Raw genomic sequence first — 19,364 nt, forward strand, 5'->3', positions numbered from 1 at the left:
TCATGAAGAATTCTACTTATGTAAATTAGATTATATCTCCCATTTTGGACTATTGTAGGCAGTTGATGGCTGGATTTCAGCAAGTTCAGTTGAAGCATTGCTACCGCCAAGCTAATCGATGCGCTGATCTAATGGCTAGACTAGGAGCTGACCAAGAACTAGATTACATTTTGTTTTCAAGTCTGCCTGTGGACTTAGTTAAGGCTTTGGAGGATGATTGTACTGGTGTTTTCTTTAATAGATTATGTACTGATCTAGATGTAATGTGTTGAGTTTTATGAAATCATCCTTTAACCCAAAAAAAAAAAAAAAAAAACTCGCCCACGTGGTGACTGGTGAGTTGTGGTTGGTGTAAAGGTGACCCACCATCACCCCTCCACCAACCACAACTCGCCACGTGGGCGAGTTGTGCACAAAGTTATGCACAGAGTTGTGGCACCAGAACCACTATGCAATTAATTCTTGGAAAAAGACCTCACAATCTGCATCTCCCAACATTTATTACATAACAATTTTGAGTCCTTAAATTTCATACAAGATATATATAATTTTATGGGTAATTTTTTTAATAAGCCGATAATTAAGGGGGATGGAACGAATTTGAATTCTCGATGTCTCTAAAAGTTTTAGCTCTTCACTTGTTTCAATTAAAAAAAAAAAAGTTTATGGGGCCCATTCAATAAATAAAAGGCCCCATAATTGCATCCAAAATGTCTCAAATGGTAAGATGATAACTAATTTTTTTATAAAGAAAAAAAAAAATATATATATATATATATGTGGATTTTGCTTCATCTTTTTTTTCCCCATCTTCAAGAAGACCCCAAAAATATTGAGACAATAAAATTCAACATAACTGAAACCTTAAATTGTTTCCAATAAAAATAAAATTGTTATAAGTTAGTTATGAATTTTTTGAATAATCATTGAAAATCAATTTTCTTAAACATTTGTAAAAGAGATATTAATAAAACCTAAAGCCAAACACTATATTATCACTTTTGAATCTTAAAAAGCAAGAAAAATGATTTTTTTAAAAAAAATATAAAATTCATCGCCCTAAGCCCCAAAATGTATTAAGCCAACCATGTCCATAGTATTCATTGCATAATAATTATGCTCCATATAAGATAGTAATTGCGTATGATATTATGTAAATCTCCATTTTTAATGAATTTTATGTAAAAGATACATAATACATTAAACAATCTAAATTTATGTGATAGAAGTTATCAATAGATGTGACAAAACTACAGTTGTGTGATCTTATTACTACTTGTCTAAAGTGGCAAAAATTTGGGTTGGTGTTGGGGGGGGGGGAATTGAGTTACTATACAACATTAGGGAACCTACTATTGGATTTGATGTAGCTCCTATCTTATTATGTGACTCTATCATAGTCTAACAAGAAAAATGATTTTAAAAGGTTAGATAGTCATGGAATTTTTTATTTTTTATTTTGATAATTAGATAGCAACAATGGTGAAAGAGGACTTTGAACCCTAGACATCTTTGTTTGAAACACTAGAAAGTGTCAATTGAATTAGAAGGCTCTTGACAAAAAATTGTAGAATCACTGCTCAATATGACATGACTTATAAATAAATTTGACAAAATTATTGTCGTATGTAAGTGTAACCATGTTATGCCTTACTCAAATCGACAAATAAATGAGGGAAAAAAGACCTAGGTGATTACATGATGTGTTGAAGTTATCATTGGGTTGATGAAGAAACTATCTTATGTGACCTTGTTACAATTTAGCGTGAGTTTGGATACAGCTGAAATCTAAACTCACGTCTGTGTTTGCGTTTAAACAGTGGGTCCCATGCATTGTTCACGGGACCCACAAGTACGAAATTTGGTAAAATCAACTTTAAAATTGGGTCCTATATATGACATTATTCACACATTTAAAAATTATTTTGTTACAGTATTTTCAGTTTTTACCAATAAGCAGTATTCCTTATTATTTTTAATTTAATTGTATATGATATAATTGATTAAATTCCAACGGATAAATTACAATATTATTGTAGAACAATGGATTTAAGTAGGTTATCTCAAAAAAAAAAAAAAAAAAAGGATTTAAATAGGAATAAACGTTGGCATTCTTATGCGATATTGCAATATGCACTTATATTCTTATACTTACAAAGGATTTACACATCAATCCAAATATCTTTATGCTCTTCCATCATCAATTATAAAGATGTTAATCATTAAATTTGTATATATATATATATATATATATATATGTATGTATGTATGTATAAAAGTTCTGCATGAATTTCATAAATAACATTACACATATTTGTCTCAAGAATAAATCCTTGAATCCAGTTTTTTTGGGGCAACTGAAAATGTTGATCAGTCGGAAGTGGTTTTACTATTAAATTGTCTCACATGATAACTTCTTACTTGAAATGATTGGTTTGAGTGGCAGAATAACCCTTAAATTAAGTTTGATCGACTTGTGAACTCCCTTCTATGCTTTTTGTTGGAGCAAAAAAAAAAAACTCAAATCAATTATATATCGGTGAAATTCATATATAATAGTTTTTCTTCAAATCTAATTATAAATTAAGTAAAACTTAGATACAATGTCTTAAATGCAGTACATTAGATTTTTTAATTGCATTCAAACTCTTAGTTGTCTTGAATATAAATATTATTGGAAAAGATATCATTATTCTTGTCTTATCAATCAATGCATCCATTGCAAGTGTTTAAATTCAATTGGAAAATCTATGTTTTTTATTTGTTAAATATTTTCAAATGTAAACATTTTCCAAGTGTTTGGTGTGCCTAAAAAAAAAAAAAAATCCCATATCACAGCCTACTAGCCACCACCAACAACTACCACAAGATCAGCACAATTTGATCGACCACACACCAAATTGGTGTCTATCGAGCTTGTCACCACCATATCAACCCTAAACTTGCCTAGATTTATAGTCCTAACCACTAGATCAACGCAACCTAGAGGAACCTACGATCTTAGCCACCATTGGTGCCCCTCAAGACTTCAATGACTACCATGAGTCTATGATTCAAGGCTTCAATGACCACAACAACCTAAGGCTCCGATGACCACCTTTGTGAGCGAGAGAGGAAAGGGATGGGGAAGGGGGGTGGGTGGGTATACAATGAGTGTTGCGGGGGTAGGGGAATTGTCTGAGCTCAATAGTTTGTTAAATGCTCTTTTTTTTTTTCTTCTTAATAAAACATTTTATAAAGTTTTACAAAGGATAATACAGTTAATTAAAAATGTTTTCAATTTTGACCAACATTTTAAATCAAAATTTTTGGTAAAACGTTTTACAAAATTTTACAAAGAGTTTTATGGTTAATTGAAAATGTTTTAAATTTTGGCATACATTTAACAATACATTTAACAACAAAGCAGATATTGTTAAATGCATAATATTTGACAGTGAAACAAATAGAGTGCTAGTATAATGTATCATACCTAACTTCTAAAATTGCAATCATTACTTAAATATTTTCATGCATTTAAAGCATCCTCAAAGCTTATATATATTGTACTTCACAGATTTTTTTGCAAAATTATTGTACTTAGCAGAATAGATGTGTATGTTTTTTTTTTTTTTTTTTGGGTAAACATAGATGTGTATGTTATCCACAATGGTATTTTAATATTATAATATTTATACTCTGGTAGCACAAATACAATGGATTGTAAAGGTAAAATAAAAGTTTTACAAAAAATGAGGTTGCCTTGTTGTCATGTCTCCCCACACCAACGTACAGCCATCTGTAACTCTATCATGCTCTCTATCCAAGGAAAGGACCACTCCGAATTTGGAATTTGAAATCTCTCCCTCTCTCTCTCCTCTCCCAGAGAGACGTTATAAACTTTTAACCTTTTAATAATACCCATCCCTCATAAAATAAATAAAAAACACATTTTAAATTATTTTTGTTTTTATATATAATTATTTTGTTTTCGAAAAACACATTTTCATTCTGTCTCCATTTAATGCTTGAACTACGCACGACCTTTCTCACTCTTTCTTCTCAACTCTACTCAGTAATAGTAGCTCTCTCAGTCTTAATTTCTCTCTCTTTTGAGTCTGACCCCAAAATCTCAAATTCTCAGTCTTTCTTTAAATCTCTGCAAAAATCTTAATTGCTTCACTTGATTGCTTTTGTGTGTTTAAAACGCAAACCCCACTACCAAAAGATTTTGGTGCATTTATAGTAGTGAGACAGTCAAAGATTTCTGGAGAAATTTAAACGATCTTACTATCATTGTTTCAAGGTAAAGTCTTTTCTTTACCTTTCTATGTTAAAGTTTGAATTTTTGAATCTGGGGTAGTGAGATTTTAGATTTTAGATTTGTAGTTTGGTATTGGTTTTTTGGCATTATTAGAATCTGGGTTTTGGTGGGTGCTGTTTGGTTGATGAGAAAGTGTGGGAAAATGAGGAAAGATTGATGTTTTCTCAAAGTGATTGTTTCGTAAAAGTGGGACTTTTGATCTTGAATTGTGAGATTTGTGGGTTGTGATTTGTTACTGCTTTGCTTAATTTGAAAAGTAGTTAGTGAAGTGAAGTTGTTGGTATTGATCTTTCTGTTTGTTACTATTTTTTATTGTTGGCTTTGTTAGATTCTGTGTTTTGTGGAGTGCTGTTTGGTTGATGAGAAAATGTAGGTAAACTGGAAAAGATTGACGTTTGTCAAATTCGTACTTTGTTAAAATTGGGACTAAGAAAACTAGAAATCTATAACAGGCTAGATTGTTTTTGTGGTTTATCTGAATAACTTAACTTTAAAAACCAATGCAATAGATTAAAAAAGGTGTTGACCTTTTTGGGTACATATAAACCGTGGAGTTTCTCAGTCAAATCAAATGGAGGATTATGCTCCATTTTTTGTTAAACTAGAGTTGTTTGGAAATTGGGGGGCTATTTGTTTTTCTGAATTAGGGGATGCATTTAGCTTAGTTAAGTTAGCTGATCCGAAAGTTTTGGGATGCAGGCTTTATTGTTGTCTCTGTATTTAGTTGGTTAAGTTGTTGTCTCCCCTCATTGATTTATAAAGTTTAGTTGCATCAAGTTCATTGAATGTTGAGCAAATGCAGATCACACTGTATTGATTTTGAAGCAGATTATGGTTTTCAAATAAGGAATATGAAAGTAGAACAATTTATGTGCAAATCGTTGTTTCCTTTTGGTGGCAGTAATTCAAATTTAATAAAAATTAGGGTCCTGTTTTTTGCATCCAATATTTTTGTTTCCTCTTTCCGTACTTGTGTTAATCGTCTCTATTTTGTTTTTGGAAAATGCGAAAGTTATTACCAATCTTATTACAAAAATCTTACAAACTAACATGTCAACAATTGTGATTGGTGCTACATTAGCAACATAATAAAATTTCTTATTTACATTTTCTTTTTGTGTTTAAAAGTTAATGCATCAGTTTGTACAGCTTATGTAGTAAACTTTGTAGTATACCTAACATCATTCTTTGTTCTATAACATTTATGACCTATTTCCACCACCATAAGAATAGATCAGAACAAGTAGTAACAATAAAGTCAATTGTAAAATTCTAGGTCAGCTGATAAAAGGCTATCAATGGTTTACAATATATATCTGTGGTCTCTGAAAAGTCATGATGCAAAATTTGCCCATTAAATGGTGAAACCACTTCTATTCAAGTGTATGAGTTGTTCGGTGCATGAGTCACATTTACCAATCAGAAAAGGAAAAAAAGTGTGTTTTAAGGTTGAAAATTTTGTTCTGTTTGATCATGTTGCAGATGGATTTTGGTTGGCGAAAGGGGATTTGTTGCTTGCTCTTGCTTCTTCAGTTTTAAACATTGAATTACTTTTTATTTTCTGTGTGAGAAAAATGGGAGTTGAGAAAGAAGGTTCGAAAAGTGGAGGAGGTTATGTAGGCAGTTTTTTTCACCTGTTTGACTGGAGTGCCAAATCTCGGAAGAAGCTATTCTCAAGCAAGTCAGATTTATCTGGTACAATTATATTCCATGTGACTAGAATATTCAATATCAAATTTCAGTCCCTGTGTAGATTTAATGTTGCACATATGATTAGTATCTTCCATTATCGGTTTTGGATTTATATTTTTTCTTCATTTTGTGTAGAGCTTTCCATACAGGGAAAGAAATGTGATGGGAACATGCCAATGACGCGGCTCCATCTGGTGGGAGTGTGGCTACTTATTGTTTCTGTATTTAGGATCTTATTACTTGGTTTGTAAAATTTAATCTAAGACATTTTTTGGATTCTTTTAACATGTCCAGGTAGATGACGATGACACCAGAGCAAGGTCAAGCATTAAAGGAAGCGATTATAGTTGTGCTTCATCAGTTACAGATGAAGAAGGGTGTGGAACTAGGGCCCCTGGGGTAGTGGCCAGGCTTATGGGATTAGAATCTTTACCCAAATCCAACTCGCCTGAGCCCTACTCCACGCCATATTTTGATACTCAGTCTCTTCGAGATGCTCCTTATCAGAGGAAAGATTTTGATTATCATCATGACCACCAAATCATGTATTCTGGAAATCTACTGAATAAGGTGGATGGCCCTGCCAGGAACTTTGTGGAGTCAAAACCCCTGAAGATGCTAAACAGGCCAATTGAGAAGTTTCAAACTGAAGTTTTGCCTCCTAAATCAGCTAAATCAATTCCAATTACACACCATAAACTTTTGTCTCCTATAAAGAGTCCTGGCTTCATTTCTACAAAGAATGCTGCTCACATAATGGAAGCAGCTGCAAAAATTATTGAGCCTGGACCTCAAGCTACTACCAAGACCAAGGTGCCTCTGGTAGGTTCTTCATCAGTACACTTGAAAGTTCGGGATCTCAAAGAAAAAGTGGAGGCTGCACAGAAAGTGCCTGTGGTTGGGTCTTCTTCAGTAAACATGAAAGTTCGAGATCTAAAAGAGAAAGTAGAGGCCACTCATAAAGCATCTAGGGTTGCTGATACTTCTCAAAGGCCAGTTGAGTCTAATGCTGCCAAGTATCTAAAGGGACAATCTATGAACAAGAGCTGGAATGGATCTGTAGATACGTCGTTCAGGGCTTCTCCTGACATAGAAGAAGGCTCTTCTGGTTCAAGGAGTAAGTCAAAGTCCATTTCACTTGCAATCCAAGCAAAGGTCAATGTCCAGAGAAGAGAAGGAATAAATTCAAGTGCCAGTAGAAATTTGGTAAGCCAGAAAGAACAGAGTGAGGCTAACATAAACCAGCCCTTCAAGAGCCAGCCAATTATTCATAAGAATTTGAATAAGAAATCTTCCATACATAATGCTTCAGGAGTTCTAAGGCAGAATAATCAGAAACAAAATTGCCTCATGGACAACAAATTGCCCTCCAAACCTTTGGGTTCAAACTTGCATAGTAGAAAAGTGATGTCTGGGGATTCATCTTTTGGGCGTCACAAAAGTTCAAATAAAACCACTGGGAACTCCAGACTTGGGTCCAGAAAGTTAGGCGTAGAGGCAGCTGATGGTGATAAAGACACATATTCTAGTACAAAGAATTTCCCTAGGAAGAAGCGAACAATAGATAGGGAATTTCACTTTGAGAAAAATCAGACTGTTGATAATGTGTTGAATGACAAAAATCAGAGGCCAGGTCAATCTAATCTGGCTATGGACAGGGACTTTAGTTGGGCTCAAGATAGCAGAAAGAAAGGCATGGATGTTATTTCTTTTACATTCACAGCCCCACTGGCACGATCAATGCCTGGTTCTGACCCCTCTTGCCAGGCTGCACAGAAAAATAATGCTATTTCCATGGATCATCGAAGTAAAAGAGCGTTGCTTGACTCAGATAGTATTAAGTTATCTTCACTGGGATACAATGTGATAGGGGGTGATTCATTGAGTATGCTTTTGGAACAAAAGTTAAGGGAGTTAACGTATGGAGTTGAGTCTTCTTCCAGTGACTCCTTGAATGTAGGGTCAGCTTCTAGTTCTGTGTCATTTTCCTCCTCTAATTCTTCTACCTTCAGATGGAAAAATAAGTTTCAGGTATATAATTTTTCATTAATTATTTTTGAGAAATTTTTTTTGGTAATTATTTATCTTCTGTTTATTTGGACTTTAGACTCTTAGTCATGCTAGATACAAACGATCTAGTGCTATTCATGCTAGATGCACTGAACTGATTCTAGAAATGAGAGGAATGGGTGTTGGTATAAGTGACAGGCGTGCTTAAGCACACATTTAAAAAAAATAATGTAATAGATTTGAAAATAATTATTAATGGACAATATAACAATTAACTAATAAACTAATCATAGAAAAGTGAAAATATAATGTTTTATATTATTTTCTTGTGCTTTACAAAATCTACACAATCATATGATATTTTGATAGTCATGATTAAAATGAAGACTTGAAGTACATGGTTGAATCAAGATATACCCAAAAGGCTAAGGCCAAAAAGTACTGGAATGTCAAGTAAGGATTTCTATGCCTAACTAAAGCAAAGCAATGCAATCCTAAAGCATATAATCATCATCCTCATTAAGCATCATCATTGTCATCACAAGATTTGTAACCCTTACCATTTTTCTCATCTACTTCATCTAAATTAATAGTCTATCCCCCATGGGGAGTATGTTGTGAACTAGAACATGAACTTGTTGCCCTCTCTAATGACCTCATTCTTGATCTCATGTTGAATCTTTCTTCTTCAACACTAGCAGTCCTATGTCAAATGATCATCGTTAAATGCAAGATCATCTTTAGCACATTCATCAGGTTCTTATATTCTTCCGGTCAAACACTCTTTGCTATTGTCTATATCATTCAAGGAAATTGGATCAATTGTGTCATGTACATGGTTAAAGTGATAGCTTGTCTTGGTCAAGTCTCCTTTTCTGAGAATGAGTGGTGGAGTGTGGTCCTGAATGGAAGTTTACATCTTCTAAAATCTGTAAAGGGGTGGGGGGGTGGGTGGGCTTAGGTGTATGAAATCATACCATAAACTTGACTATTGTATAACAAATCAATGGTGTGTGTCAACAACATCAGATTTGGTCACTACATTTCACTCTTTTTTTTTTTTTTTTTTTTTTTTTGAAAAATAACAAAGCTCCAAAAAGCATGCTTGCTTTGGAGGCAAACAGCGCGAAGTTCTGGTAGTGTTTTTCGCACTTTGCAGCGTGCTTTTACCAACAGTGAAGGAATATCTGGAGTCACTGTGCTGTTTAGAATTGCTCTGTTTGGTACTTTGGTTAAACTGCAATTGTTATTCATGCTAGATTAATTCATTTTTGGGTTATATATATTGTGGCAAATGCCGCAAATCAATCTTTAATTCTAGAAATGAGGAGTCGATAGAAAAATACTGTACTGTTTAGAATGAATTTGTTTGGTTGATTTGCAATTGTTCCAAAAAACTAGGAAGATATAGCCATTTGGTATAGTTCACTGTCCTGACTATATGGGGGCCACTTTAGCTGATTATCAAGGTTCTTGAGCGCTTAAGGGTTTGTTTAGAAACAACTTAGTTAACTGAAATTGAAATTTTTTTGTTAAAAGTACTGTAGATAAATGTAAAAGTTAGCTGAAATAATACCCCATGAATAGTACCAAAAATTGCAATGGGGCCTATGACTAGTAGCAAAAATAAACTAAATAGTAAAATAAGTTGACTTTAAACTCTAATCCCGAACACAACTTAAATCGTTGTGTTTTACATGTTTTGTAAAATTTAAGTGCAGATGGGCATTCCAGTCTTAGTTTAACTCTCTTTTTAGAAAGTAGAACTTGTAGCAATTCAAATAAAACATGGGTTTCTGTTCATGTCTAGTGTAAGTGTATAACAGTTAATTATCTAAAGAAAAAGGTCCATGTCTAGTATAACTTAAAGTTATTTATAGAGGTCTATTCTTTGTAGTGATACTCAAACTTTTAGCAAACTGTGAAAGTTAAAAAGAGGTCATCCTCCTGGTGTTCCAAGATTGTGAACTTAATTTTATAGCAGTAGCATTATATTGGTGAAACTTGCTTTCTATTGTTGAATTTCTGGCTTGATTTTGTTTTTTTGATTTTTTATTAATATTTTGTGAACCCTTTTGAGCAAATGTGATTGGTGTTTGTTACTAATGATCCCAAGAATTGCTGTAAAGAGCCACCATGCCCCCTACACCATCCCCAATTTCTTGCAGTTTCAAAATTTAATTGGTAGCATTTATCCCTGTTTCATCTAATGGTAGTTGATGCAAATGCAATATCATTAGGGAGCCGATGAGATGGATGGATGTAGCAGCAATCATATTGAAGCTGGACCATTGGTTGGTTGTCGACATCCTAGTCCAGTCTCTGTTCTTGAGCCTTCCTTTTCAACTGAAAGTTGTGACTCTTCAAATAGCACAGATAGTAACAGTTTGGAAGGTAAAAAGAATTATATCCTTTATGCTTACAGATTCAGTTATTTAATCTCCATGTAAATGTATCATTCAGTCAGCAATGCTAAGCATTCAAAACTTACTTTCAGGAAGCAAGTTGTTTTCATCTGTTCTAGCTCAGGAGGTTCTTGGTTTGAATTCTTCAAAGAAGTTCAGTTCAGTAGAAGCTGATACAGAATTATCAGATTCGGCTTCTTCTACATCGAATGGAACTATGGCAGAGAAATATGCAAGCATTTCTATTTTGACAGGTCGTGTGAGTTCAACCAAGTGGGAAATAGAATATGTGAAGGAGATATTGTTCAATGTGGAATTGATGTTTAAGGACTTTGCATTGGGTCGGGCCCGTGAGGTCATAAACCCTTATCTCTTTGATCAGTTGGAAAGTCGAAAAATACAATGGGAAAGTAATAGTGGTGAATCTAGGCTAAGACGGAAGGCATTATTTGATTGTGTGAGTGAATGCCTGGATTTGAGATGCCAGCGATATGTGGGTGGGGGTTATGGAATGTGGGTGAAAGGTGTAGCAATGGTGAGAAGAAAGGAGTGGCTAGCAGAAGAAGTGTACAAGGAGATTTCTGGTTGGAGAGGCATGGGGGATTGTATGGTTGATGAGCTTGTGGATAAGGACATGAGCAGCCAATATGGAAGATGGCTAGACTTTGAAGCTGATGAATTTGAACTTGGGATAGAGATTGAGGGTGAAATATTTGATTCTTTGGTTTATGAGGTGGTTGCTGATATCTTGCAGCTTTAATGCATTAAGCCATTACTTTTTACTCCTGATGTAATTCCCAACGTGTGAATTTTTTGGGGGGATACTTTATTGTCAAATCCTCATTATTCTTCAATTTATTGTTTCATTTAACTGTATTCAGATTCATAATGTCTCTATAGATCCTAATCAGTGTTCTGCTTCAAATTACAGCTTCATTTACCATGCTGTTTTTCATCTCTCTCTCTCTCTCTGACCCTAATTTGGAGGTGAATACCATAAATGGCAAGCCGGTAGAACATGTGTTATATTTTTATCATATCCCTACAACCTGAAATTTTATTACATTGAAAGTTAAGAAAGAAAGGAAAAGAGGATTTTCTCAAGATTTTTGCTTCTACCATTTTATATTAAAGGAAATATCACAAACCACAAATGAAAATTAATCAGAGAAAAAAAATAAAGAACTAAGAAGGGCCAAAGGAAGGCCACACATTCAAACTATCCAGAGGCAAATCAATTGGGGGTATTTGGTTTAGTCATTTTCATCACTCAAAATTTGTACACTCAACCAGTGGTTTTCTTGTTTGACTTAATTTTTATTCATAATTCTCATCACTCAATAGTCAAAAAAGTGAGAATGAGACTAGTTTTGTGAGTTTTCTAATTTTAGAAAATTGAGTTAAGTGGCAAAATTATAATAACACCCACAAAATGGGACCCACATGTGATAAAATGTCTCATTAAGTCAGATGGTATTTATTACTCCAAGGTCTCCAATGATTTTTTTTTTTTTTTAGGAACTGGCTCTTTGCTCCTTTACTAAAGAGGAGGGTACTATACTAAAGACCCACTAAACTGAGTTATTCTTTGCTTTTTACAAACCAAAACTAAGGAAATATGAAGTGCCAAATAGGAATTGGAATTGAGTTAAAGAATTATGAGTTATGAGAATGAGTTTATGAATTGTAAGTTGTGAGTTATGAAAATTGAGATACGAATTATGAGATATGGATGAGATGTGAACTAAACAGGGTATTGGTAACTCATCATGAGACGCATAAGCTTAAGCATAGACTGTAGGGTTGTTGGTGAGATGTCACTTCAACAACCTTGTACATTGTCATTGCTTTGTCCTTGATTCCTTTCCTTCCTTGATCTCATCTTTTCTTTGAACTCTACACCAGCTTTGATCCTATCTTGTCACCTAATACATCACCTTCAATCAAAGTATACTTGCACACAAAATTCTATCTGTCAAGTGCATGTATCCAGTGCTTCAAGTATTTGAAGTGAGTGGTTACATTTTGAAACAAACAAACAAGAACATGTTAATATTTAAATATATGATTATTGTCAGTTTTTGAAGAATCCTAATTTGTGGCTGACTTTTAAGTACCAGTGAAGTTAGTTTGTATGATGCTTCCAAGTTCCAACCCGCAGATTCAAGGCTCTTAATTGAATGTGGCATGAGCCATGGGACCAAGTTGTGGGATTCAAGGATCAAGGCCTTAAACATACTAGCAGGAGCAGTATGAGTTGAGAATTCATTGGTCTATGTGATCGTTTACTTTGATTTGGTGACTGAAACATTTAGGGAGGTTCCATTGCCAGATTTGTTACCCGACGATACTAAATTTGAGTTGGGGTTGGATGGCTGCCTTTGCATAACTCATAATTCGAATTGATGTGCTTTGAGATATGGGCAATGAAAGAATATGGGGGTAAAGGTATCTTAGTCTAAATAATAAATTGATAGATTGAAGTGGACCGAAATGAACCTAAGTGGACTAAATGAACTAAAATTGATCAAAATACTACACTGATGTAGCTTAACATGAGTGTAGCAACAATAAATACTATTGAAATGAAAAACAACTCTATTTCACACCAAACTAAATAAGAAAAATCAAAATATAGTTTTCCAACTCATTTTAAGATTTCTTCCAAACATAAGAAAATGAAAAAAAATTTCTAGAAAATACTTATTTCCAAAAAATGTTAATATTGAAACAAACAAAACATAGTTAAGTTTTCCCCTAAACCAACCAATGTAGAAAAGAATGAATTTACAAAATAATGAGTTTAGAATATCATAACCTGTTCTTAGTTGTTTGTTTAAGATGATTATTTCCTCTGGAATTCACACAGTGCTTTTTTTGTGTGGAGAAAATCATGTTATGTTATTAAATATAGTCACCTTTATAATGAAAATTTCACCTCTACCCTTTGTATACTTTGTATGGGATAGTTCAAATTAACCTATACCTTGGTCAAAACCGACTTTAGACTTAGAGACCTAACATAACAAACGTTGATTTCTGATGATATAGAAGTTTGTGAAACCCTAGCTTCCATCACAAGTCACAACGAAATAGTAAACCGAGCCCCCCCAAAAAAACCCTAGCCTCCATCACATTAATCTCTACCTTGGCCACAACCGACTTATAGATCCAAGACGGTATCAAAATTCCCTAGCCTCCATAAAAACATAATCCAGCCCTCCCATCAGATATAATATAACCACTAAACAGATATCCAATGTCACAGCACTTTCCACAAGACCTATTGCTTGATATAGTGCTAAGACTACCCGTCAAGTCTCTACTACGATTCATGTCTGTAAGAAAATCATGGCGTTCTATGATCACAAGCCAAGGTTTTGTTGAAGCCCACCACAAAGAGAGCTAATAAGATCGACCGTGTCACCCTTTGTAGATGTGCACAACTTTCTCCACCTGGCAACTCCTATATCTCTCTCTATACCATTGATTGTGATGCTTCCAATCGTGAAATTGTAAAGCTTGACTATGGCAAGGATACTTTTAATTTTACATATATTGAATCGACCATGTAGGGCTAATATATTGGGTTCTTGTAATGGTTTGCTACTTATTAAAGTAAAAGATAAGAAGCATTACTATAATAATGAGGATTACTTTCTTTGGAATCCATCTATCAAGAAGTGCATGAAGATTTGCGGCTTGGAATTGTTGAGTTAGCAGAAACTCTAACACTAAATTATTAAACAAATGACTAAACAAAGAGTTTTTATTAAAACTTGACTCTTTGAATTACAACAATTTACAAGCACTAATACTTTGACTCACTAACACTAGTGCACACAAACATAGAACTTACTCACCAAATACACTTGCACACACCTCACTTCTAGACACCTACACACATTAGCTCTTGACTCTATTTCACTCTACACACTTGCTACCTATGGCACACACTTCACAACTTCATACATCTCTCACTTGGTGCTTTATGACACACACTCTACTTCTCTTCACTTCACAAGTCTCTCACATATCTCACTAATCTCACGCACTCTTCACATACCACCACATCTATTTATACTAGGTATATGTTGGTTAGGAAACCAACTTGAAGCTTCTAGCATCTTCCTTTTTATTGGCATTAAATGAATGCCATTCTCCAACCTTCTAGACTATTCTATAAACATGTGGCTAAAATTCACTAGTGCAAGGAAGTTTTTAGAGAAAATATAAGAACTATCTTGGAGAGAATTTCGGAACGAGAGCAAGAGAGAAATTTCCGGAATTAGAGAGAAATTTCTAGAGAGAGAGATTGTGTGAGAAGTTCTAGAAGTTTCTAGAGTACTCTAGAAATTTCTAGACACAAGAGAGTTAGTGTTGATTTCTAACAGGAATCAAATCAACATTCTGGTAAAGAGTATGTTCTCTCTGGACTTGGCTACAGATCCACCACTGATAGCTACAAGGCAGTAGTTATATCTAAATATGTTAGTCCACCAGGCTCACCAATAAGTGGTTTTTGTTAGTGATCGTGGTAATTCCACTTCAGAGAAGATAAAGGAAATTACAAATGGCTGATGAGATTCAGTTCTGGATTGGTTGCATCAATAGGCGCAAGGTTGAAGACGACTGAATTTGGGGATGACCGTTGGTTTTTTAAATACAGACGTAACGCACCGTTTCATTTATGTAAATATAAAGAGCGACGCACCGTTTTGTATGTGTTTGTTATTTAAGCTTGATGAGCTAGAAAGGTGTCGTTTAGAAGCATGAAACCAGCTTTTCAAATAATGGCGCGAAACCTGAGTCAGTTGGAAGTTAGTTAGCTCTCCTGAATTCATGGAGCTGATCCGTATGATCAGGAGCAATTCTGTTACTCTATACCTTACGCAGATTACAGTATATATATGATTGTACACTCAGATTATGAATTAAGAAAGAAAATCCATTTTCTCTCATTCTCTTCTCTCTCTCTCTCTCCCTCTCTCTCTCTTTTCTTCTCTCTTTTCTGTTACGTCTTTTCTCTGAATATTTTCTCTTCACACAAACAGATATTAATCTCAGTTTAGATTACTCATAACACCGAGATTGTACTTTACAATCCATTAAGAAAATTTTCAGTTTTAATTATGAATCTACTAATTTCTCAGTCTATAATTTAAATTGCAATTCATGGAGACATATGCGTAGAGAATTCCCATATACATTTTTATATAGCAGTATAGGGGTCACAGTGAAAGGAGCTCCACATTGGGTTGTATGGTCTGTCCTGCATAATTCAGTGGTCTATGTAATCGTTTACTTTGATTTGGGGAAAGAAGAATTTAGGGAGGTTCCATTGCCAGATTGGTTACCCGTTGCCGAGTATGCTAAAATTGAGTTGGGGTCGGGGATTTTGGATGGCTGCCTTTGCATAACTCGTAAGTCCAATAGAAGATGATTTGAGACATGGGCAATGAGAGAACATGGGGTAAAGGAATCTTGGTCTAAATTATTCGTCATCTCAGAATCATGTGCATCCTTGACTCCAATTTGTTTTACAAGGAATGGTGATGTTTTGATGGATGTAGATGGACGGAAGTTAGTCATCTTTAATCTTAAAGAAAATACTCGAAGAATCATATCGTTGTATGATCACAAGGATAGGGCTTTGAATGTGGTTGCATATGTGGAGAGTTTAATTTTTCCAAAAGCACATGGTGGGAATGAAAACAAGAGGAAGCGATTCTAAATAAATATCTAAGGAGTTACTCATGAAGCTTTTGTTTTATATTTTCCAAGTTCCTTTAAGAAGCTTCTTTAGTTACCCACTATTTCATTTTTGTTTTAGACTTAATTTTGTCAGTTGATAGAGTATGATATCATTGATATTGTTTGATTATTTTCCTATCCCATTTTGTGAACACATGGAGTTAAAAGGAACAATTAATGCTCAAAGCATCTTTAGGCAAAGAGTTATAAGTAAAACAAAAGTAGCAATGATACCCCTCTGGTAAAAGCCACTCAATATCACCTTCAATCAAGTTCTCTCTGTCAAGCGCTTCTATCCAGTGCTTCAAGTATTTGAAGTGACTGTCTACATTTCGAAATAAGTAAACAATTGCAGGTTAATTTGTAGTATACGATTATTGGCAATTTTTAAACAATCCCAATTTGTAGCAGACTTAATTACCATCAGTGAAATTAGTTTGTTTGAAGCTTCCAACCCACAAATACAATGTTCTTAATTGACTGTGGCATGCATGAGCATTGGGACCAAGTTGTGGGAGTCAAGGATCAAGGCCTTAAACATCCTAGAGCAGCAGCAGGAGTTTTTTCATACAATTCAGTATGTGTACTTTCAGTCTTAACTTTATTTTATGTGAGATTTTATTGAAGTTTTAGGTGGCTCATTAATTATTAAGATTGCATTATTTAAACTAGGAGAAATGTTTTCTTTAATTACCATCAGTGAAGTTAGTTTGTTTGATGCTTCCAACCCACAAATTCAATGCTCTTAATTGACTGTGGCATGAGCATTGGGACCAAGTTGTGGGAGTCAAGGCTAGAGCAGCAACAGGAGTTTTTTTCATACAATTCAGTATGTGTACTTTCAGTCTTAACATTATTTTATGTTAGATTTTATTGAAGATTTAGGTGGCTAATTAATTATTAAGACTGCATTATTTAAACTAGGAAAAATGTTTTCTTTAATTTGCATATTATTTATTATACCAAATATTAAAAACCACTCGGGCTAGACTCAAAGAAATGGGGTTGAACCTAGAACTTGCACTAATTAATGAAAATAGTGGATTCTTATGAGTTTAACTTATATAATATAGTTTTTTTTAATAAAAAAAATCCATTATTTTACTCTAATCTCAACTCATCCTTTTATTTATTTATTTTTTTTAGTTTCAACCTATGACGTCTGCTTTTGATAATAGCTCTATCATCAGACCAAGATATTAATCAGTTTTTGATATAAGCGGGGGATTGAACCCCAAATCTCTTATTCAACCATCAGAGATTTTACTAATTGAGCTAACTAGAACCCGCATCCTTTTATTTTTTTTAAAAAGAAAGAGAAGGATAATTTTACCTAGGAAAGCAATCCTAATAAAAACCCATTTAGTACCACACTTATTAAATTTCATGTTAAATTGAAAAAGAGAAAACGATAACATTAAAGTTCAACTTAGTTTTTTCACTAGAAGGAAAATAAAAGAGGAGAAAAACAAGAGTAATTCTTAAGTACTCTCAGACCACTTTGAATGGTATTCACTCCTCTCACGTTCGTGGCGGGGTTCACTAATTAAATTTATGGTAGGGTCTACCATAAATGTGAGAAGAGGAAACACAATTTCTCTATATTTCGAGAGTACCTAAGTATTTCTTGAAAAACAAAGTGGATAGAGTTAATAACATTAATCTTTACTAATTAAAGAGGTGATGTGCTCATACAATTTAATTTAACTAGTCGATGTTCCCCGCGATAGGCGAAAACTTTATATTTTTATTTTGAAATAATTTCTAACTATTCATTATGGCCCTATAACACTCATCTTATGTTCAATTAATAATATACATATCATTATGAGGAAAAAAATAAATAAAAAGAACCAAAATTATTATGAATATACATAATTAAGAATATGAATATATATATAGTCTAAATGAATTTCACAATTATTTAATTATTTTGGCTAATTAAAGTGTACAGTTATCTTTTACATTCCTTGAAAGAGAGTCGACAACGGGGCATATAATTTGTTGGCTTCAAGAGTCTTCTACAGTAAAAATTAAAACAAAAAACAAATTGAGGGAATTATTGTTTCTATTATATAAACTGTTTGCTCATTTATTTTTAATAGATTCCACCATATGAAAGAAGATGGTGTAGAAATAATCCATTTTTGTGCAAAAATACTATCAGCCATAGGTAAAGGAAAGAGCAAATTGATGTGACACTTAATAATAAGAGTCTTATCAAAAAGATTGTAGAAAGTCTTTTAAAGTGTGTGTCCTATTTTATTATGCCAGCCCATATTTTCGAGAATGTGAGAAAAAGTTAATGTGGAAGGGTTAGACCTAGTTCATAATATGTAAGGTAATAAGTGGGCTTAGGCTTTTCATAAGATTTGGTTTGATTTTAATTTAATTTTAAATTATAGCCCATATAGATAACAGTTAAAAAAAAGTTAATATGATCTTTTGGATTAAAAAAAAAATAATGAAAAGAGGTTAAAAATACTAAATGAAATATTATAGTGCCACATGGCAGGAGTTCATGCACTCCCGCATGAGGTCTCTACTTTTACATAAATATTAATTTAAATCTTTTTTTTTTCCTTTTGCAATCATTTTTTTTCCTTATCAAATTTTCTTTTTCCCTTTACTGTGTGTCTGGGCAAGGGATTTGTAAAATGCTCAACTTAATGATGAGATATTTATAATCCCACCATTTACAGATTCTTTTGTTTGGCTCTAATCTTTTTAGAAATTTGAAAATGGTGACATTGGGAAATTCTAAATTTTGGATACAACTAGAATTTCTAAAATCCTTCACTATACAATTATGTTGATTTTATTGAATTTCATCTTTGGTTAGTGTTCGAGCAAAAAATAAAGAAAATAAATAAACTAATACCAAGGGTACCCATATTTTGAAATAGATTTATAAATATGAAAGAAACAACAAGAAGATGGAAATTTTGGGATTTTTGTGTTGCCAAATGAGGGATTTGATTTACGAGTGGCAAAATCTAACACGACCAATAAACACGACATGACACGACACCAATATAGCAGGTTAGAGGTTGAAGCTTAACGGGTTCGTGTCATATTTAAGTTGACACGATTGACCTGTTAATAAATGTGTCGTGTTCGTATCTTACTTGTACGGCATCGAGGTATCCAGACCCAATTGGGCCTTGGGTTCAGGCCCAATAGCACGACCCCATTTCTCA

At 33.7% G+C, this 19,364-nt stretch overlaps 1 protein-coding gene across 2 annotated transcripts; it reads left to right on the plus strand.

Moving 5' to 3' along the window:
* The first annotated feature begins 3,964 nt into the window (after positions 1–3,964).
* On the plus strand, positions 3,965–11,346 carry LOC115994904. Of its 2 annotated transcripts, XM_031119244.1 has the most exons (6): positions 3,965–4,285; positions 5,786–5,998; positions 6,131–6,189; positions 6,290–8,026; positions 10,246–10,399; positions 10,503–11,346. In XM_031119244.1, the coding sequence occupies exons 2-6, from the start codon at positions 5,878–5,880 to the stop codon at positions 11,168–11,170; spliced, it is 2,739 nt and encodes a 912-aa protein (XP_030975104.1). In that variant the 5' UTR covers positions 3,965–4,285; positions 5,786–5,877; the 3' UTR covers positions 11,171–11,346. The 2 variants fall into 2 exon arrangements, with proteins under 2 accessions (XP_030975104.1, XP_030975103.1); XM_031119243.1 differs by lacking the exon at positions 3,965–4,285 and having other exon boundaries at positions 4,295–5,998.
* The last annotated feature ends 8,018 nt before the right edge of the window (positions 11,347–19,364 follow it).

This window comes from Quercus lobata, chromosome 6, assembly GCF_001633185.2.
Source record: "Quercus lobata isolate SW786 chromosome 6, ValleyOak3.0 Primary Assembly, whole genome shotgun sequence".
NCBI lineage: Eukaryota > Viridiplantae > Streptophyta > Magnoliopsida > Fagales > Fagaceae > Quercus > Quercus lobata.